This window comes from Lacerta agilis, chromosome 1 (assembly GCF_009819535.1).
Source record: "Lacerta agilis isolate rLacAgi1 chromosome 1, rLacAgi1.pri, whole genome shotgun sequence".
Taxonomy (NCBI): domain Eukaryota; kingdom Metazoa; phylum Chordata; class Lepidosauria; order Squamata; family Lacertidae; genus Lacerta; species Lacerta agilis.
Window position 1 is genome coordinate 102,887,571 of NC_046312.1, and position 23,125 is coordinate 102,910,695.

General features: G+C 41.8%; 1 protein-coding gene across 1 annotated transcript in view; it reads left to right on the plus strand.

The window, feature by feature from the left end:
- The window catches only part of GPD2 (glycerol-3-phosphate dehydrogenase 2), a 79,586-nt gene that overhangs the window by 45,780 nt on the left and 10,681 nt on the right, over positions 1–23,125 (plus strand). The window contains exons 7-11 of the mRNA XM_033165222.1: positions 5,434–5,598; positions 6,579–6,723; positions 12,989–13,182; positions 20,984–21,118; positions 22,218–22,393. Coding sequence (XP_033021113.1) covers positions 5,434–5,598; positions 6,579–6,723; positions 12,989–13,182; positions 20,984–21,118; positions 22,218–22,393 — 815 coding nt within the window. The remainder of the gene's footprint in view (positions 1–5,433; positions 5,599–6,578; positions 6,724–12,988; positions 13,183–20,983; positions 21,119–22,217; positions 22,394–23,125) is intronic.

Consider the following 23,125-nt stretch of genomic DNA (forward strand, 5'->3'; position numbering starts at 1 on the left):
TAGTCGACATGAACAAATTGATTCATGCATTTGCTTTTATAGGAGGAACAGTATGTTTTATAGATCAACATTTGTTAAGAGACACAACTATTTTGTGAATTACTGTAATGCAAATTTTCAAAAAAAGGCAGACTTGAAATAAATTTATTTGTGTAAATTATGGTTTTTTTTATTTAATCCAGCCTCAAAAGAAGCAGAGGGGTTTGTAGCTAATAGTTCCTTCAACACAGGTGTGATATGTGTGCTGTCACCAGTCTACTCAGTATCCTGGCTGCCCAATTGTGCAGTTTCTGAACCAACCTTAAGGGTTGTCCTACAGAGGGAGCACAGTATAGCCATGCATTGCATATTAAGGGGAACTGTGGGCAGGGTGATGCCATGGCTCCCCTCTCTTGTTCCCCTCTGAGGAGAGCTTGAATTTGTAGCCACATACTTTGAATCTACATAATTTGGATCTACATACTGAGGCTGCAACCTTATGCATGCTTACCTACAGTGAGTGCTACTTCCAAGTAAACAGCAGGACCAACTGTTATAAGCCCTGTGCTTTTTAAACTTCCCTCAGGGAATCCTTTCCACAGCGAACCACATCTGTCAGGGCTAGGGCAGGCCCAACACTCCGAGGTTGCAGATCATCTATTTCAAGAACAATTAAATAGGGCTGTCAGTCAGGTATACATGGCAAATATCTAAACCCTTTTGCTGTCTCTCTAACTGGCCGTCCTGTCTGTCTCTCTGGATGTGTTAGCATTATTGTGTAGCCTAAAAACGTAAGCACAACAAATGCTCCTGGAGTATAGTGCTGCTTTTATTTATTTATTTTTCCTTCCTGTGTTTGTAGGCTGCCTTTCAGGGTTGTCCCTCGTAAGAGTTCTCAACACTTTAGGAAAAATAGCAGTGATTGATGACATTGCAAGTCATAAAATAATTAAAGGAACAGCTGAAGCCCCATTAATACATCTGAAAATTACCATGGCAGCAGATAAAAACAGTATTGACAGACCTAAAACAAGCGTAAAAGCAGGCAACAACAACAAAACCCCCACAAAAAAGACTAGTGACTGGAAATCACCAGCATAAATCTCCCATTAGAAGCAGTACGGAATAATAAGCAAAGCCTTCAGTGCCTGCTTAAAAGTAAACATTGATGCGCCATACATACCGACCTAGGAAGGGAATTCCATAGGCATGGGGCCACCACTGAAAATGCTCTGTCTCTTGTGCCCATGTATCTGTCCATTATTGGTATCAAAACCACATTCAGAATCCTGGGTGCCTGTTTTAGGGTTATACTGTTTTGGCCTATAATGTTAAGATACATATATGTGTGGTGGCCTTCATACCTTGAGGAGAATCTCTTGTCTTCTGTGATAGCATCTTTTGCCTTTTCTGTACTGAAATGGCACCCCAGGTTATTCTGGTTGACATGGAAGGGCAGCTGCTTTACACAGATAGCAGTGAACAAGAGGGATGAAGGGGAGGATCAGAATTGCTTGGCCTCATCAACAGAGAGAAGCGTTGGCTATTGAAATACTTGGGCACCCAGCATTCTTCATGTGTGGGGACTTGGGGCAGTGTATCACATCACCTCAGTATAGGGGTGGGGAACTGGATCTGAGCCAGTATGCAGTATCCTTATCTTCTCCACCCCTGCAGGCCAAGTTTGACAGGTGGGTGGGCCCCACTTCTGCCATCCTGGTTTAACGTTAAGCTAGCTGATAGTGCTTTCAAAGTCTCGCGCACAACACTTTGCCATCTGCAATGCTGCAGCTTGCAAAGGGCTGTTGACAGAGCCTGCAAACCCCAACTGTTTCTTTATCTGCCTTGCACCTGGCGCCATATGTGATGTTGGGTGTAGGACTGGTGGGCCTGACCTGGCCAAAAGTCCTCACGAGCCAAATGGGGAGGCCTGGCAGGGCTGTTTAGGGCTGGAGGTTCCCCACCGCTCCCTCAATACATAAAACCTGTGTTCTAAGCTTGTATCAGAAGAAGTGTGCACATGGCTGGTGGCGATTGCATGCTTTGTTATGATTTCCTTGGGATTTGCGGCTTAACTGCTTCCGAGCAGAATTCTCCCTGTCTCCCAGCAGAAACCCTGTCCATGCTCCCCACCCCATTTCCTTTTAACTTGTCTGTCCAGAGGAGGAAACCGGTCTTTCCTCCTTCTCACTGTCAACAGAGATAGAAGAGGCTCCTGTCTGTAACAGGGCAGCGCTCCTAAGAAGAAAAGTTTCTGCAGGGCTTTGCTGGCCAGCCAGACCTCTAGAGGGCACCACTGAGAGGAGAAAGTAAGCCACAAATGTCACTGAAAGCAATTTAGCAGCTATTGCCCCCAGAATAGATACTCCCGCAGATTTGCCATCAGTAATGAATTTTCACCTGCTACTTGGCCAGCTCTGTAGTGGACACCATTCAGAGGAGAAAGGAAACACACCATGGGAAGGGTGTTTTAAGCCACTGGCTGCATTTGGAAATCTTGCAAGTTGCTGCAGAAGAGGGACTGTGAGCAACATCATGGGATGGGTTTTTCTAGGGCCAAGGTGAAACTGTAAAGCTCCCTTGTTGTTTTTTTTGTTATTGGGTGTTACAATTGAAATGTTACAATTTTTGGTACTGTTATTGTGCTGTTTTGCTATGTTATTAGGCAATTCTTTTTGTATTGTTTGGTTTCGAAGTGTGTTGTTTTCTCTGTTGTAAGCCCCTGTGAGCTGCTGCGGAATACAAATAAAATGAATGAATGGATTTATTAACTCCTTCAATTATTTGATGCCAGAGCTTACTTGAATTCTGGTGTGGGAGAGGGATTCTTGGAAGAATAAAGTAGGGTCATGCTGGAGTTTGAAGAACACCTGTAAGACTTAGGGCCCAGTTTAACAGGTCTCCTGGTTCTATTTGGTGTAACTAGCAAAGATTACAGCACCCTTAAGGGATGGATGCACACATTTCATGTTTTTCCTATGTGTCCTTCCATGGCGAGACATGGATCTGGGTCATGTCTTTATGCACTCTGCTATGGTATGGCCATGCCAAAATCACCATTGATTTTCGTAGCACTGCTGAATTTGTGGTGGTTGGTAACTTCTGTTACAATAACTTTTGTTTTAAAAAATCTCGCTGAGATTGGCAGTTTGAAGAAAAGTCTTCTTGTGGCAGGAGAGGAAAGCAGAGTTCCTTGTTTGTAACCACAGTGATCCAAATGCCACAACAATCCGAGCAAAAGACTAGTTATGAAACACAAAGGGGATCCAAGCTATTGGGGTGGGGGTGGGGGGAATCCCTTTGATTTATCCCTTTCCCAGTTGCATCTGCTTGTCTCTTTTGAGAAACTTTGCTGCCCTTTTACCTAAACAGGACCATAGTAAGAAATCCACAAGACTCTTTATTCCCTGACTACGTCTTGCTATTTTAAAAAGCTATATTTCCAGTAAGTGGGTTACAGGTTCCTTGTTAAATAGCATTTCACCAGTGAGAATATAACCATAGTAGTTGCTGTAATTTACCATTGCTGAAATGTCCTCCACCTATTTTGAAAATCCTTTGGTATGTTAGAAGACTTGTTTGTAGTTGTGTGTATAATTTGGCTTTCAAAGAACTAAAGAGCAGCTCTTCATACAGATTTCTAATTGTTCAGAGCAGGCATCCCCAAACTCGGCCCTCCAGTTGTTTTGGGACTACAACTCCCATGATCCCTAGCTAACAGGACCAGTGGTCAGGGATGGTGGGAATTGTAGTCCCAAAACATCTGGAGTGCCGAGTTTGGGGATGCCTGGTTCAGAGGCTACACACCCAAAGGGAGAATTTTAGCCCCTTTAAAAAACAAAACAAAACTTGCATGCTACCAATCTGCCATTTTTATTTAATTTATTTATAGTTTCTGATCTTAATCTGACTGTCTCCAGGCAGCTGAAGTGACAAGCAATTTTTTTAATATACATGTAATGGAAAAAGATCGAAATAAAATCAAAAACTTCTGGTTTTTAAACAAAAGCTATTGTTCCCAGCTCCCTTGATTATTATTATTTGTACGCTTTGGGGTTTTGTTTTCCCTAGGCCCTATTTAGCTTGCTTAAGCTTCCCTCAGCAGACTTCTTCCATACTGGAATGAGAAGTTTTGAAGCCGCGTAAGAGTTCTAGGAGCCATTGATCCTCCTTCTACGTTTTTGCCCTTTTGGTTTTCGAAACGGATTGCTCGCATAGCGGCTGGGTGTTGCTCAGGCAGAATCGGAAGGGGCCGAACTTTACATAAATCATTTATACTGAACGCTTGGTATGCTGGCAACATAAATCAACAGCAGTATCCATTACCATTCATTCACCCCCTCCATTTTTTTTATCAGTATTATCTTGATAGAACCGATCCCAACTCGTGGGCATGCTGAACTCTGCCGTCGGAACTCCAGCCCTTTGTAATTAATTATTCTGGGCACACAGAGCTTGGCCCTTGCTACGCAGAATAATTGCTCCCAGCCAACATCCAGGGTTTTAACTTCAGTGGCAATAATAATAGAAAGTCTCAGGTGATGCCACTATTTTAAAGTAATTAATCATTTCCATTCTTCTTGCTCTCCCCTCCCTCCCCCCTCCGTTCCCCCTGCCAATGCTCTCTCTTCCATGTTGATTTCCCCCCCTCTCTCCTCCCCAACTAGGAAGATTCTGTAATAAATCTTTAATGATATATATGTTAAGAGTGATCTGTTAACTAAACCTCATTTGGTTCTTTTTTTATTTGTATGTGTTCAAATATATATATATATATATAATATATATATATATATATATATATATTATATATATATATAAAACCCCAAACCCTGTGAATGCTATTAGTTGCGAACTTAAAATGTGTATAAAATGAATGTCTTTTTCACTGGCAGCAGAGGCTTAGCAGTGGAATCTCTGAAAGATCATTGCTTGCTTCCTTTAAAAAAAAAATGTCATGCAGCGTGTGTGTGCTATTAGAGATTGTTAATTAGCACCAGTGGGGCCGTCAAAAAACAAATTCTTCGAAGATGCTGTATTAATGCCGGATTTGGGGGTGGCGGGGTTGGGGGTTGGTTTTAGAATCCTCCTCCTTCTGAAACAGAAAGCGTGTGGTTTGTTTTCATGTCAGGTCCTTGACTGAACAAATACAAATCGTTCATTTTGCAACGTATAAAAAAACACATTGCTTGGACAGTAATCCCAGCTATTTGCAATTGTTGTTTAAAAAATAATAATCGTACAAACATGCTGTTTAGAACAATTGAGATGAATGCCCTGCCTTGCCAAGAGAAGACATTACTCTAAACAATTCTTGGTAGACCTGACCAGCCATCACATAGATTCGGTGTGACAGGGACAGATGTGACAGATCCGTTCTGACACACTTCCATACCACAAGTCAGTGGCTTGAGGTGACTCATGTCCTTCCCTTGATTCTGCCCCCTGCTGCAGGACAACACAACGATGCACGAATGAACCTTGCCATTGCCCTCACCGCTGCCAGGTATGGGGCTGCCACAGCCAATTACACTGAAGTGGTGCGCTTGCTGAAGAAGACGGATCCAAAGAGCGGGGCGAGCCGCGTGTGCGGAGCAAGGTGCAGGGATGTTCTAACAGGTAAGCAGCCTTCGCCCCCCTGTGGTATTATAGAGCCCCCTTGCTTCCTTTTACCTAACAACAGGTAACTTGCGTTGGCCACACACACACACACACAAGGCACCTTGCTTCAACAGTACTTTCAGAGACGGCGTTTCTAACGCTTGTCTCCTATGGTTTGGTGGATTCTGGCATTCCACTGGCATTCTTCCACTTCCCTTAATGCATGCGGTTTAGAGGACACAGTTGTTTTCCTGGATGAAGCACAGCTCTCCACAGATGCTGTGGTCCCCCCCCCCCCATTTCCCTTTCTGTTTAAGGAGACAGAATTATTATTATTATTATTATTATTATTATTATTATTATTATTATTATTATTATTATTATTATTATTAATTTATTTTCCTTTATGTTAGAAAGAAGAAGTTAAGGAGGGGGGAGTGCAGTGGGAGGCTGGAGTTTGTAAATATCACTTAACTTACAAAGGAGGCAGATTTCCAAAGTGCAGTGGCATGTCATTAATGCCAATCATCTTTAACTTCTGTCAGGTTTTCATTCAATCCTGGTGCTTTGGCAAGCTAAGCCATGCTTTACATCCAAGCCCTTCTGTCAAGAAAAGCTGACGTCGTAAAATAACCGTGTGGTGTGCGTTCAGTCATAGTACCATTAAACAAATTTCAGGGTTTAAGAATGCCATTAAACAGAGAACTTGATAAATAAAGTAAAATCTGGAGAGGGGAATCTTCTGCCACTCTTTTTTCTTTTCTTTTCTTTTCATTAAAATTATCCTCAAAACTATTTTCTAATTTTTGGTAACAATACTAGCTGCTAAGCTTTTGCAGTGTGCTCTTTCTCTCTCTGTGTGTGTGTTATGTGCATGTGTGTGTAGATAAATACACACACTTCACAATAGGTTAACTTCATAGATAAATTAATAATCCAGAGAGTCAGTGAACAGGGAAACAAATGGAGTATGTGATTGATGCTGTTTTCTTTCACAGGGCAGGAATTTGATGTCAGAGCCAAATGTGTTATCAATGCTACAGGACCTTTCACAGACTCCGTGCGGAAAATGGATGAGCAGACAGTACCAAACATCTGTCAGCCAAGCGCAGGCGTTCATATTGTGATGCCTGGCTATTACAGGTAACGATATTCAGAAGCTGGATCATTTATAACAATCGGAAGAAGTGTGTCCAGTGTAGAAAATGAAGTTGTAGAGAGAGACTTGCTGCTGTTAATAGTGCAGGGTGAACGCAAGCTTTTATTTCCCCTTCTCTTCCCCCCCCCCTCCTCATTTTGGTTTAGCTCAGAGGGGGGAAATTCTTTTACTGAGGACACATGGTACAGCCCTTCCTGTAACTCTATGTCACCTTTTGAATGCTCTAAGAGCATTGCTTGTGTGTTGCCGTGCCAAAATCTGCCTCTGGAAGTGGAATGCTTTCATATCAAGGAGAAGGCTTGACTGGTTCAAACTAAAGTGAGTAAGGAAGATGCTTTCTCCCCTGCCTAATCTACTTCGCCCCTGCTTCCAGCTTAATACTGGAGCATTTTATTTGTGTGACTTTGGCAGCAAGCGCCTTGGAAGAACAGAAATTGGGCAACTTTTTGCAGGGATTTCTTTATTTGGCATGCCTCAGTCGATCTTTTACCTCTATCCACTGCTGTGTCCTCCTGCTCCTCCCTGAGTCTAGTGGCGGAGCAAGCCGATTGGGTGCCTGGGGTGGCACGCATGCCCTGTGCCCAGGGGCGGGGCCATCCGGGGCAGGACACTCCGCGGGCCTCTGAGGAGTCTGGCCTGTCTCCTCCCACTCAGTCGCCCTACAGCTGAGGGGGAAGTGCAGCGGGCGGACTGTTAGGGGCAGCACGGAGCCTTCAGATGCCCAAGCCCCACGTCACTCCCAGGAGAGACCGTGGTGGCTTGGGCGCGCTGCAGGCCCCGCAGTGAGTGCTGCCTGGCATTTTTGTCACCCCCCCTCAGTGGTGACACCTGGGGCGTCCGCCCCCTTCCTCCGCCCCTGCCCTCAGTATCATTTATTTGTTTATTAAATTTCATCTGAGGATCATAGGGTGGCTTACAATATAAAAACAAAATACATAACACAGTAAACAAGCAATAACAATTCCCACCCCAGTTTTAAAAGGCATCAATTGTTTAATAAGCCAAAGGCCTGGGAGAAGAGGATGTTTTTGACGGTGCCAAAAGATATGTATTGAAGGCACCAGGCCTAGCTTCCCTGAGTTTCGTGTAAGGAAAACTAACATGGGTATGTGAGCTGATTCATAAAGCGTTTTATGGCATAACAGCTAAAAAGGTAGTCTTAAGCAAGTTGACTCCAGGCCTGCGGCTGCTATATCAGCCTGCATTACCGTGACTGTCCTAAAGAAGTGCTTTGAATACTTGAGACGTCCTACATAATGTTAAGTATTAATAGTAGTGGATTCAAAGATGTCCCTCCACATGTGGACAAGGGATCTTCAGCTCATGGGAAACGTCGCTGGAACATCATGCAAGGAAAGTGTGTCGGCGATGGGGAATCCGAAATATGTTCCTTTCCACTTTCATGGGAGGTTGTGTATGCATAGAGCTCAAGAAGAAGCATGAGAACTGCTGTAGAACCTCTTGTTATAGCCCTGCACAAACTCATGTGCATCAACTGCAGAACAGTACTCCTCTTCTTCCACTTGGGTCTCTTGCTTTAGGCTACAAATCCCATTGAACCATGGCATCATCTCTTCCTGCATTTCATCTGCAGTATGGCTAACTGGAAGAGAACACATAGTTTAAAACAGGATCTAGCCAACAGCTGAGTAAGGGGTGTGGCATCTCAGCCCACCCTTTACCAAGGGCCATAGGGCTTGTTTCCTCTGTATATCACTTTACCTGGCCTTGCCAGAGCACAGCAAGGTACAGGAACTGGCTGCTTAATTCACAGCTTTGTTGGATTGCTCCAGCTCTCAAGTGGTGCGGGATTAGCGTTCCAGCTCCTATCATTTATGGTGGGTAGCCAACATGGTGCCGTTTTGGACTACAACTCCCATGAGCCCTAGCCAGTATGGCTCTATGGTCAGAGAAGATGGCATTTGTAGTCCACTAAACCAGAGGGCACCATGTTGGCTACCCCTGCTTGATGGTATCCTTTTTTTGGTAGCGGGATCCCCGTACTAAATCCAGCTCAGAGGTTCCGTCTTGTCAAAGTCTAGGGCATCAATTATTCACCTATAAAGTGACAGAACTCTCAGACAAGGATATCTTTATTACACTCTGCAGTTAATACATGCTTAAAACTGGACAGCTGGGGCAATTACTCGCAGCTATTTGCATGGTTGCTACGGCTACAGCCCACATCATCCACCTACTATAATGAACAAAACAAGTACACTCAAAAGCATTCAGTAGAGATGGAAGGCGGGGAGCAGCTGAAAAGCAAATATTTTGGCCTTTTCTTTTGCTACGGGAGAGCTGGGGAGTAGTTAATGCTGGTTACCCTGAGCTATTACACCTTCAGTCCTAGATGGAGCCCAGGATTGTGTGTGCAATCTGGTTTATATACTGTATAATAAACTCAGGGTCAGTCTCTCCCTTTGCCTTATTCCTCAGCATCTCTCAATATGCAACTGACTTTGTTTCAGTGACAACTCCTGCCTGTGCAGATCATTTGCTCTGCTGCTGAGTGAAAAGTAGATTGATCTCATCCTAAACATAGTTAAGCCGAGGAATTTGTCTGTATAATAAATAATACACGCCATGCAGAAATAAACAAACAAACGTGTGTATTAATTGAGCAACAGGTTTTTGCCCCCAGTGCCAACTAAATCCTGTTTAGCAGGAAAATGTGTGTTGTTTCATTACAGCTACTGGTCTCTTTGGGAAAGTACTTTGACATGATCTTGGGAAAATGGTAAATAGTTTAAAGGCTTTTTATGTGTAAATGTAGATAAGATTTAATTAATTTAATGTTAATACAATGCAAGCGTTTCCCAGTAGGTTCTTACATTTTTATATTCTTCATTAATAGTCCCTGTGTCCCTCTGCTCTCGTTAATTCTGTTCTTCAGATACATGTCCTCATATAAGTACCTCCTGCATGACTTTCTCACACTCTGATGATGTTAGTGTGACTAATCTCATATAAATTTCAACCCTTAATCCAGTTGATGTCGCCTGTAGTTTTGGCTATGTGTTGGCTGCAGCACTGGCTCTGGTTCTGGCTCTTAGAAGATGTAAAAACAGATCCCTGATCCGAAGATGAGCTTTCCTGTTTTCTTTGAGAACAGTGTTAACATAGATTCTGCCTGCAGCAGTTACATCATTGGATGTAACATTCAAAAGGATATAAACTATCCAACACCGTAGCTAAAGGGGCTTTCCCTTGAATTCAAAAATTAAAGGTAGACATGTTGGCCGTAAGGAAAAAAAATCCACATTAGGGTAATACCTTTATTGCACCAACCAGTACTCTTACTCAGGCTAGATGTAAAACAAAGCAAGGCAAGGGTTGGGGCATTGGCTGGTGGTAACATCATGAATCTGTATCTGTTGAGAGCCGTAAGGAAGAAAGTAATAGGAGGCAGCAAACATTTTTCACACTGTTTAGGTGCAGTGTGGGCATCAGGTTGCATCAAGGCCTACTGGGAAGAAGAAATAAAGCAATGGCAGATTTCAAATGAATTAAAAAAAACACCAATTGAAACATGCAGATTTATTGAAAATGAGAATAAAAAGAAACTATAGTTTATATATCTGAAGATCTTATACAGCTGTACCTTGGTTTTGAACAGCTTAGTTCTTTAGCTCCTGAACGCTGCAAACCCAGAAGTGACTGTTCCGGTTTGCGAACTATTTTTTGGAAGCTGAACATCCGATAGGGCTTCCACGGCTTCCGATTGGCTGCAGGACCTTCCTGCAGCCAATAAGAAGCCATGCTTTGTTTTCCGAACGTTTTGGAAGTGGAACGGACTTCCGGAATGGATTCCATTCGACTTCCGAGGTATGACTGTATATCTGAAGTCTTTATATATCTGAAGATCACAGGGCAGTTTACAATATAAAAACACAATAATATATAGCATAATAACAAACAAAAACAATAACCCCACTACCACCACCATTTAAAAGGCCATTGTTGTTGTTGTTTAGTCGTTTAGTGACCCCATGGACTAGAGCATGTCAGGCACTCCTGTCTATAGATAATTTAATTATTAACCCAAGGCCTGGGAGAAAAGGAATGTTTTTGCCTGGTGCCTAAAGATACGTAATGAAGCTCCAATTGAGCCTCCCAGGGGAGAGCATGCCACAAACAGGGTGCCACTGCAGAAAAGGCCTATTTTCATGTTGCCACCTTTTGGACCTCTCGTGGAGGAGGCACATGAAGAAGGGCCTCAAAAGATGATTGCAGGGTCCAGGTAGGTTCATAAGGAGAGAGGCGGTCCTTGATGTATTGCAGGCCTGCACCGTTTAAGGCTGTATAGGTCAAAACCAGCACTTTGAATTGGATATTTGTGTTTCAGTGTGCACCATCCTGGAATCCATATCTAGATGTAGGTGTGGTTCAGAAATTGACTTACCTTAACGCCAGGTGGGTTAAGGTAAGTCAATCTTTGTCATAGGCCTTCAGTCCCACCTGGAACATGGAGTTAATAAAAGTGCTCTATTTTACGCCATTGTTTTGTGATGTAGGTGAAGCTCTGTGGGTGTCCTAAAATGCTTTATAAATGTTAAATAGCATTACTGTATCCTAGAATCTCACCCTGATTGTATTCTGGAATTTTCTGTTATTTGTCATAGTAATTATTGAAAGAAGATTGAACAGGCAGTGATAGAAATGGGCAGAGAGTGGGATTTGAAATCATTTACCAATTTCCCCCAATTTAGGTTCTTCTAGCGATTCCATGACATTAAAAAAGAACATAAATGATATCCCAGCAATCTTTGCAAAGAATACACTCCGCTGTAGTTCTGCTTATTTATGCCAATTTAGAAAACCTTATTTGAAAACTTACCGAAAGTTTTTGAAGATTCTGAGTCCGTATATTAAATTTCTAAGTTTTCCTGCCTCTCTAAATCAATAGTGAATTCATTTTGAAAAGTAATTACTTGTCTGCCATGGTTTTACCTTACAAGTCCATGTTGACACCTACTTTTTAAGCTCTGCTTCTCCAAATGTATTCTTAAGCTGTATATAAATATCATCTCAAAGACTTCTTAGTTGTAGAACTTACACTTGAAGTGTATGGTAATTGTCATCTTCTCTTGGAGGGGCACTTCACATATGACATTTTTCCTTCAACAGGAAATATCTGCAGGAAAAAACACGTGCACAGTCATGTATGAGAGTGAATGTAGTTTTTGTTTGGATGCGGCTATATGGGTCTTTTATATTATCAAGCTTAGAAGCTAATTCACAACAACCTTTGATTTGACTGCTGCTTGAGTTACTATACTTTGCATTAAAACAGGTCTATCTTACTCAGATGCAGTTATTATTATTATTATTATTATTATTCTTATTACTACACTTATATCTCACTTTTCCTCCAAGGAGCTCAAGGTAGCATGCATGGTTCTCCCCTCTCCAGTTTATCCTCACGTCAACCCTGTGAGGTAGGTTAGAATGAGAGATGGTGACAGGCTCAAGGTCACCCAGTGAGCTTCATGCCTATGTGCCATTTTGATCCTTGTCTCCGAAGTTCAACACTCCAACCATTGCACCACACTCCAGTGTGGGTTTGGTTGTTCCTCCCCATTGTCCTCTTCATTACGACTTCTGCCTCCTTAAAGTGGGGGGCTTACAATCCCTGTCCAACTACTGCATGGACCAGCTGCCAGGTTAAAGGCTGAGATACACACACACCACACAACACACACACACCACACTTTTAAAACCCCCACACTTTTTACATCTAAGATAAAAACCACTATTGCCTGTCCTTTTATGTTCCCTACTACCAAACAACACCACCCTTCCATGAGATTAGGTCACTTTCAGCTGTGCTGCAAACTAATGTAGAGAGCAGATACCCAAAGACAGCAAGTTGAGCCAGAGAATACAGGCAATGTAGAAAACATATTTAAAAGGATATTCCTGTTTTTAGAGATTGTGAAACATAATACGACTGCACATATAACTTTCTCTCTTATTTGCATGGTTGTGCCTTGTGTGCCACTTAACACTCTTTCTTTCTCAGAATAACAGATGCTGGAAGGGAAACGAGAATCTGCGTGTGAGCTTTCAAAAGCTTTCCTTTGAACCCTAATTGTGCTCTGTATAAGTTCTGCAACAAGTGTCCCCAGTGTTATTCTTATGTCTCCTAAACAAGTGCTTTTTAGTATCTTATTTCTGCCTTTTTTCTTTTGGCTCTGAATGTTTTAAGGTATATATATATTAAAAAAACAATTTGCTTTATTCCAGCCCCGATAATATGGGACTCCTTGACCCATCCACTAGTGATGGCAGAGTGATTTTCTTCTTGCCATGGCAAAAGATGACTATTGCTGGTACCACGGATACTGCAACCGAAGTCACAAGTCACCCAATTCCTACAGAAGAAGATATCAATTTCATTTTGACGGAAGTGCGCAACTATCTTAGTTGTGATGTTGAAGGTAATTTCGGTGGAAATTGGCTCCAAGAATACTTCTGAGTCTATGAACCATGTTCTTTCCATAAACTGCGAAAAGCCATGCAGCACTTTTAAATTCCAGCAAATGTATCATGGCATAAGCATTTGTGGCTATAGGTGCCAGAAATGTTATCTTGAGTTCCAGGTATATACAGTGGTACCTCGGGTTACATATGCTTCAGGTTACAGACTCCGCTAACCCAGAAATAACGCTTCAGGTTAAGAACTTTGCTTCAGGATAAGAACAGAAATCGTGCTTTGGCGGCACAGCAGCAGCGGGAGGCCCCATTAGCTAAAGTGGTGCTTCAGGTTAAGAACAGTTTCAGGTTAAGAATGGACCTCCAGAACGAATTAAGTACTAACCAGAGGTACCACTGTACTGTATGCACACAGTTGCGGGATGGAGGAACAGACTTTAAATAAACTAGTTGGATGGGAATGAAATGCTGGAGGTACAGTGATATTTGCACCAAGGTGTGCTTAGACTGACGCATGGTGTTGCTTGTGATATGAGGCAGAAATGCACCATGAAAAAGCGTAGTTTGGTGAGTATGTCCTACAGTGGTGATATCCAACCCATCCAGTTAGATGAGCTCTGAGTGGCAGTGGAGCATCATTGGAACAGTTTCGGTAAAGTAGGTTAGGCTGAAAATAGGATCACCTACGGATCTCCATGACTGAAGCTGATTGCTGCGTTCCTTTGCGTTTTTCACACACAATGCAAAGGGCAGGTGTGCCTCCCTAAATCTGCAGTGAGCAAACGCTAAAGATCCACACCTGCCCTTTGTACTGCAGCAAGCATCAGTGTTGCTTAGCTGTTGTATAAAAAGTATGAAACAGTTTTGTCTAATGATCTGAATATGGATTTGTTACATCTAATTCCACCTCCCCCCCCCCGACTATGGCACCACATCATATGATAGTCACATCTGTTTTTACCTTCCTGGGAAAGTTATTCAGAGTTATGTGACTTTTGCTCGACGTACCTTTAGAGTAATAGGGTATGTAAGAAGGGTAAATGCCTAATGTCAATTATTCCAGCACAAACTACTGTTCATGGCCTGGCACAATCACAAACATAAATAAGAAATTTCTAATTAGTATTTTAAATGATAAATCAGACACTGATTATATTATATAATAGTATAATGGACTACTGTATTTGCATTTCAATATCACCCCAGATGTGCAAGCTCACCATATAGTTAGAGATGCATTGAAAGCACCTGCTGGGGGAATTTGTATAGCAACATTCAGCAAGAAGAAGAAAAAAAATCATCATCATCATTAGTTATTATTTATTGAATTTATATACCACCCTATACCCAGAGGTCTCATTATAAATATTCAGAATTTGGAAACCCAATATAAAAATAGGAGATCTTCAGCAATTTTATCAATGTGTGGAATTCTAATAATTGTATTTATACCTTCAGAGTATTTAACCCACATTAAGTGGTAGGATTTGTAAGAGGTGGGTGTAGCTGCTAGCTTTCAATAGATCCTTAGGCATTAGAGAAATAGAAAGTCTCTACTTTAGCTGTGATTCACTTTCACCCTGCATAGCTTGATTTTTTTTTTTTTTAAAAAAAGTTAAGAAATCTGCCAGCAACAACTTCCTGCTGTATTCAGCTTCTTTAGAATGATCTAAAACTAGGAAAGTTATTTCCCCCCACCCATCTCAACAAGGGGAACACTGGGAAGCTAAAATGGCACACTGTTTGTTTAATATAGGTCAGAGGTAGCCAATATGGCACCATCCAGATGTTTTGGATTCAATCCCCATTGTCCCTGACTGTTGACCAAATTTCACAACGTCTAATGGGTACCATATTGGCTATCCCTGTTATAGGACATTGAAGAGTCTTTTGATAATCAGCCAACTGGAGTCTGATTTGAGTATTGAGATACACAAGAAGCTTCAGATTTCATTACCAAGCCCCTGAATCATCTATTCCTTTTAAAACGATTGTATAAAAAGGCATGAACTCTAAGTTGCCCTTTGTAGGTGTTGACAGAGGCTGAATATTCATATTCGGCAACCTCCTCTCCACAGACTGAAAATTCTAGATTGCTTGTTTGTTCTTCCTTGAAATGGGTAATTGATAGTTCTGTTATTGTTGTAGCCATTAAAGAAAAATGGTCTACCGGAGAAGGGGGAAAAAACCCCTATCATTAGGTCCCTCGTGCAGAAATTAATAAAGAGCTGTGGTTTGTCAGGCAAGGTGGTTGGTTACACTAAGCTGCAGCTTGGAGAATTGATTAAGACAGAATTTTTTGCAGGGCAGTTCTGCCGAAGTAGTTTTCTTGAGCGTTTTAATTCTTTTGAAAGTAACCAACCTGGGTTGCACACTGTTTTTCCACATGTGTAATTAGTCGTATTATAGATTGTCTGTTAGAGAATTAACAATTGTGCTGGCCGTATCAACTCACTGCAGACCTGCCTTTTTTGCTGCCAAAGACAGTGGCAGGGTTATCAACTTACACAGGCTTGGATGTGTTCCAGCTGTTTAATTATAGTGTCACACATGCTGCTTTTTTCTAGTTTCATTAATTTATAAATGTAATATGGTATCTTATTTCTGTGATTAGCACTTCATTCTGGTGGGTTAAACATGCTGGCAGAACAACATTGATTTCTCTGATCTCTTCTCTGTTCTTTCGGGATATTTTTACAAGGAACTATTGATTTTTCTGTAACACTCCTGTGAAGCAGTATCTTAAAATATGTAACCCTCCCCCCCCCAGACCCTGACACACAAGCCTTTGTGTAAGATTGCTTTTATCCATCGTTAAGTAAGAGGATGAAATTAGTTTTACAGACTTTCGCAGCTCTGCTTTCATTTAGGGGAGGTTAATAGTAAAACATCTGCTCTGTGAGTGAGAAGGGAGTCTTGAGGTAACATTATGGTCTTTATCGTGGCCAGGTCCTTTTCGCTTTTTAAAGGGTCACTTGGGTGCTGTTGTTGGATAAACAAGATTCCGGTTTTTGCTTTGGAAGGTGGCACTTGTCATGATTATCACCCGAGCAGTGGTTTGTGACAACTGCACCAAAATGTACACCACTTCTAGTATAGCGCTGCTGATTGCGTCTCAGAGGGCTAGTTTAGGCCTTTTTCAAAGTACAAATTGAAACATTATGAGAAGCTGTGTAACTGTGGACCAAAGACCGTAAAAGTACTTTGATATTTAAAGTTTGTCCAATAGACCTTCATGCAGCACATAGTTAAACTATTATTAGTATTAGTATTATTTATTCATTATATAGTGCCCTTCATCTGAAGTTCCAGCTGTGTACAATTTTAAAACATAATTAAGATAGCATAGTAATTAAAAAAAAACCCCACAGAAAAATAGTAATAGCAGTCTCCCCACTTTTAAAATGCCATAGATTATTCAGTAGCCTACTCTCACATGAGTCATGACCACCAACTCAGATGAATGGATAAATTCATGGAGGAGAAAGCTTATCAATGTCTACTGGCCATGATAGCTATGCTTTGCTTCCACAGCTGGAGACAGTAATGCTTACAAATGCCAGTTTGCTGGAGACCACAGAAAAGGGAGAGCGCTCTTGTGCTCAGGTCCTGCTTGTGTGTTTCCCACAGGCATCTGGTCGGCCACTGTGACAACAGGATGTTGGACTAGATGGGCCAATGGCTGGATCCAGCAGGATCTACTTAGATTCTTATGACCTCTCCAGGACTCTGTGTGCTTGATTTTGAGGACAGGGCTCCTACAAGATTTGTTAATGTCCACATGGATATAGCAACTAGCCTCCTTGGGTGTTGTTCACAGAAAGGCAGAATATAAATTTGACTCGTAGGTACCAGTAACAGTTTTAAAGCTGATACGAGCTGAGCAAAGTGCAATATAACTGCTGATCAGCAGACTGTCATGCTTAGTGGCCTAAAATATTAATATTTTCTTCCTGTTTTGAGATCCAGCAGTGTTCCTTTCTTCATAATCATGGTCTTTCAATATTGCGTTAGTTGCACATACTTGGTTTTCTTCATTGTAAAACACATACATTTTATCCCGACTTTCCTCCAAGGAGAATAGGGCAGCTGAAGATTTCACACCCATTTTATCTGTACAACAGCCCTGTGGCATACATTAAGCTTGAGACTGGGAAAGTGACCGACTCAAGGACACACAGTTTCATAATAGAGCAGGGATTTGAGTTGTCTTATGTCCAACACCCATTTTCACTTTGCTGCCCTGGCTCTAGTGACATTTCTGTTGTGTGTTTGTTGGGTTTGTTCAGACCTTCAAACCATTGCATCAGTATCCTTCAGATTAGGGACATGGGCCGTTGGAGGAATACACATTTATATTATATATTATATTATATTATATAATTATATATATATTATATATATATATTTTATTGAATTTTTACACTGCCCTATACCTGGAGATTCTCAGGGGGGTCACATGCAGGGTGGTTCATAGGAAGAGGCAATATGCAAAAGGAACCTTCATAAAATTGCCAAACTTCTGCATTTCTTTCTTCCCTTTTTGGAAGGGAAAGGCTCTTTTCAGTTAGGTGAACTGTGTATATATTTGTATGTGCATGGGGCAGAGTTTTGTATTAACTACCGGTACATATGGTGTGAATGCTTACAGTGGCAAAGCTGTTCCCTCACCCCACTCACCTTGTATATTATATTGCCATAGCAGTCATTCTGTGAACTGGCCCTTGGATGGTTGTGCTTTGATATGATTTATTATTTTATGAAAATTCTTACAGCGTTTTACAGCCTGCCTCTGCTGAAAAAATACCTTATGTGGGGGGACGCTGGACCATACTGTCAAAACTATATATTGAAACTACCTCAATTATATTGTCAAATAAATGACACCTTCTGTGATATTAAGTACGAGGCTCTACAGTTGATCATTTAATCTGTGTTTCTCATCTTCCATTGGGAGATTTTCCTTTTAAATTTGGCAGAAGGAAAGACTGTGCGCTCACTCGCCTGACTGCGATCCTAGGTTGGAAAACACTGAAACAAATTTGTTGAGGGTTGTTATGCCTTAGTCCTTCCTGAAGCACATTGAGGGTAACAACAACAACACTTGCTGTGTGCTGCTTCATTTTGTGTTTTTCATTTGGACCAGTGACATCAGGTTATGTAGTCTCATAGAATATACTTCCTGTTCACATTCCTGTCCCACTTTACAGTATACTGTAGGCTTGCAAACCTGTTTTCAGTAGAAGCGCTAAGAAAAATACTTTTGTAATTAGAGGCCCTAGCAGTGAATGTTGAGTTATATTAAACGTTTTCCAGGAAATAAACAAAAGAAGGGAAGTGTGCTCTAAAAAGAGGATAGATGCAATGATAGTAAAACTATGGTGCACATAAAACACTTTGCTATAAGTTTAAAACTTCTGTGGCAATAGTCTATTCACTGGACATAGCTACCAGAAGGCAATGAGAGGTTGTCATTCTGTGTCCCCCCCATCCCCCCATATATATTTTCACATTTGCTGCACTTTGGGTAAAGTTCAGTTTACATTTGTGTGACAGTGCTTACCTGTTTTTATCCCTAGTGCCACCAGTGGTCATAATCTAATGATCCTGTGGAGTTTATAGCTGTATTGATAAATGGATAAAGAATTTTTATTTATTAGTCTCTCCCCCCCCCCCCCCGAGTGACTCAAAGCGACTTACATTAAAACCAGTGAAGAAGAACCATTAAAAAACCTAAAAACACACCCATACAAATAAAAGGCATGGCTTACAGATCCCATCTCACTAAAATGAGGCCATAATGCCACCTTCCAAATTAAGGGCCAAAAGCTGGGTAAAGAGAAAAGTCTTTTCCGGGGTACCTAAAAATAGATGGCACCAGGCTTGTAATATTTACACAAGAGGGGAGTCCCCAGTGAAAAGGCCTAATCTTGTGTCTCTAGCCTCTGAACCTTCCATGGAAGGGGGCACATGAATTATCACAGAGTCTGGGGTGGTTCATTTAAGGGAGAGGCAGCCCTTGAGGATCTGGGCTCCTGAACAGCGTAATTGGTCAAATGCTTGTTAGGAAGATAGAGCAATTATAGCCAGTAAATGTAGAAGCAGCCAGAGTATTTATTTTCATTTTATTTGTTACATTAATTCCCCTTTAAGAAACTGATGAGTGGCATTGTAGTCGCACTGGATCAGTTGAGACATATTATTCCCCCATCCACCAAAACATGGCTTCAAGGGTTGGGATCATGCTGCAAGCTTGCAGACTTCCTCTGGCTAAAAAAAAAGTATTAACACATAATTTTAAAAATGCAATGAAGCAATCTAAAGGAAATGATGTGCAGAATGCAAAATTAAAGGAGAAAGTAGCTCATTACTGACTTGGTTCGGGAAGGTAAGGTGTCATGTTGTTTTCAAGAGAAGTATCAGATAAGACCCACTTATGGAGGAGGTTCCTTGGCTCTATTCCATCTTCATGACAAGTGGATAAGTAAAGTGTTTTGGTGCTTGCCGCAGTGACATTTTCCTGACCCTTTTAAGGTGGTCCAAAAGGAAACAGCGTAACCTGAGTACTAAAAGAAATAATAAATCCAAACAGAGGGCCATAAGTGTGAAAACTGATAAATTTTAAATTTCCTTGACCTCCTTCACCTATGCAGAGCCACTCAGAAAATCTGCCTTCCACAAAATGCATGCAGTGAATGACTACAGTGTTCTTTCCCAATGTTTGACCAGATTAAAATATGATGAAACTTTTGGAGCCACTCAACACAGTCATTCTGTGTGTGGCTGGCCAAGCTTGGATTGTATGATGCGTGTGACATGTGGTTTGTCTGAATAGTTCCGGGCATATTGTGTTTTTGCACTTGGCTACTTAAGCCACAGTACTAAAAACACAGTAACTTTGAGGTTTGCCCAAGCATGTACCTAGATTATCTGTTCTTCATTAGCATGGTGCAATTTGGAGTGAAAAATGAGCAGTTGGATTACTTGGAGTAGATGTGTTAACTGCTGTATTTTTTGCTTGCTATGTCAAAAAGCAAGTTAGAGGCAGGCTTGTTATCATTCTGCTCCTAGGAAGATAAGCAAGTTGTGGTTCCAGATATTCACCCTCTATCCAACGATGTGAATAGTGATGATACCAGCAGCATGGCTTACCATGCTATCCAAGTATGGCCATTGTCTATATGTTTCTAGGAGGACCAGAATCTTAAAAATGATCATGGGTGTTCTCAATATTCTATTGAGCTTGAAGGTAATAAGACACATGTATTGTGCTACATGTTGTCGTGCTGAGATCTAAAGTTAACTTTCTAATGCCCTTTGGGGTGTGTCAGCATAAATTGCATGTGTACTTAGCTGCTTGTCTGTTGTAGCATTGTATGGCAGAAAATGCATGCTTTTGAACGGCTGTGGGAACAGATTTTTATAATGCCTTTGTGATCAAAAGGTTTCATGACGTTAAGACATTGGTGGTGGTTAAATTTTGACATCCAGGAAATGTTTCTATGTGATTTCCATTGATGCATACTTTCATTTTGGGTAAATTAGACTATGTTTTCTTGACACCCCCCTTTTCCAAAATGAGTATATACTGCTTAAACATTAGGCGTTACTGAATCAAAAGATGCAATGGCATTGGATTTGTACCTCTTTTTTCTTTCTTTTTACCTTTCTGTCATTAACATTTGTGGAACTGGCAATATTATTTCTCCAAGGTTATATTGTTGGCATATTTTTAAAATTGTTGTTACTTTCCCGAGGAAGCACTTCTGATGGGATTTCTTTTTTTTTTTTCCTTTTCAACCACAGTGAGGAGAGGAGATGTCTTGGCAGCATGGAGTGGGATTCGTCCCCTAGTAACAGACCCCAATTCGAAAGACACCCAATCCATATCTCGGAATCACGTGGTGCATGTTAGTGACAGCGGCCTTGTGACTATAGCAGGTACCAGACCTTCACTTTCAACCTGAGATGCTTGGGCGGGGGGGAGGGGGGGTGAAATGGGTGAAGTGGCTGGGTGCTGCACTTGAAAGAAGCGATAAGTGGAAGGGCTATGCCACCCTCTTCCAGCACAACACTTGCTTTGTTTCAGATGGCATCCTCCCATTACCTCTTGGTAACAGAAAATATTTGTAGACTAAGGTTTGTTAGCTCAGTTGTCATAGCTTGATGGAAGACCCCGTGAGTGCATTTTTAGAGAGGAACAGGCACTGGCCTACAAGTGACTTAAATACAAAGGACTATGCACACTGCACACCTCAAGTCATTAGTAGCAGTACCAGTAATACCCCTGGTGTATCAGAGAACCACCCTCATCTTTCCCTGCCAGCTACTGATGTGAGCAACAATCAGGTATGGGTCAAGGCACAGGAACATTCTTCTAGCAAGACAGTAAGCAATAGAGGTGCTTCATAAAGCAATAGGCAATCAAAACAGCTGTGTGGCATATTTGCTGGTCCCGGGCACTTAATTCTCCCAATTATAGAGCCTTTTCAACTCAGCGGTTGCACTGGCTGAAGCCAATGCAAAGATTCCCACTTGCGCAATGGGGCTTTCCCTCTACATGCACCCAACGCCCCCCCCCCCCCCCGATCTGCTCTGAACAGTCAGGAGAACCCCCAGAACAGCACATGGGGAGAGGAGAGGAGAGATTGTTCTGTTGTGCAAGTGGAAATGCTTGTGCCGATGGAACAATTTCCTTAGCACTAAGTTGAATGCAACACCAAGCCAACATGAAAGAGCCTTTGCTCTGACCTTAATAAACTGGCAGGCTTTTTTAGTCATTGAATTCTTTATTAGTTAATCGATCATTAACTTTAATGGTCTAGCACCTGGTGCCGAGTGAAGTTAGTCAGATGCGTAGACTGCAATTCTCAGTTCTGAAACAATGGGACTTTTCGAGGGAGAATAGTTTTAAGGGTTGTTACATGGGATTTGTATTGGATTGTAGCTTGATTTTGTAATTTAGAAACCCCAAACCGCAAATTATAGGAGGTGGCAGATGCAGGGTGCCTTCAGTATCTTTTAACATTAATGTTTCCAGGTGGGAAATGGACAACCTATCGCTCGATGGCAGAGGATACAATTGATGCTGCAATACGTACTCACGGCCTGCGCGCGGGTCCCTGTAAGACAGTGGGTCTCTTCTTACAGGGTGGAGAGGGTTGGAGCCCGACTCTTTATATTCGACTGGTTCAAGATTATGGACTTGAGAGTGAGGTGAGGCTTGTGGTGTGATTTCTTTTAAATCTTAAAACTTTGCCATAAAGAATACAACATCTTGGATCCGAAGAACTGTGAGCAGAGGGGAACGTTATTTTTATTTCACAATACTTTTGCAGCTTGATTGTACTAAAACCTCAAAGCAGTTTACAAAAAAAAGGATATTTCCCAGTCCGCTGTAGCTTCCTGCAGCCGGCCCCCAACCTTTCTCGAGGGTTTTGAAGGCCACTATTGAACAGTGTGGGCTGGGTTAACTGCGGAGGGGCTGTGGGAGGAAGCACCTTCTATGAGCAGAGGAGTGTGTGACTTTCATCTCACTCGTCCTCTGGGTACTGGTGTTGGTAGGGACTATTGCCCTGCCCTACTAACTGATCCAGGTGTTGGCACTACAACCAGCCTACGAATGTTCAGAGGGGCCACACAGGAAGCAAAGAAAGATGGAAGAGGCTGGCATGAAGGCCGGGAATGAAGGAGAAGAGGGAGAAGCTAGAATGAGTCAAAAGGTTGGGAATTGCTGGGCAAGCGGTAGTGGAAGAAAGGGAATGGGGCTTCCCTTCTCTCACTCAAAATGCCTCTTATTTTGGCCCTTATCTAATTCAAAGTTCTTTGTTTAGATTAATGATTTTTTTAAAAAGTATATGCATCAAATGATTAAAAGGCAACTATAAATGTTGTTTAACTGGGCTAAATTGAGCCCTAACCCATTATTACTACTACTATCATTTCTGT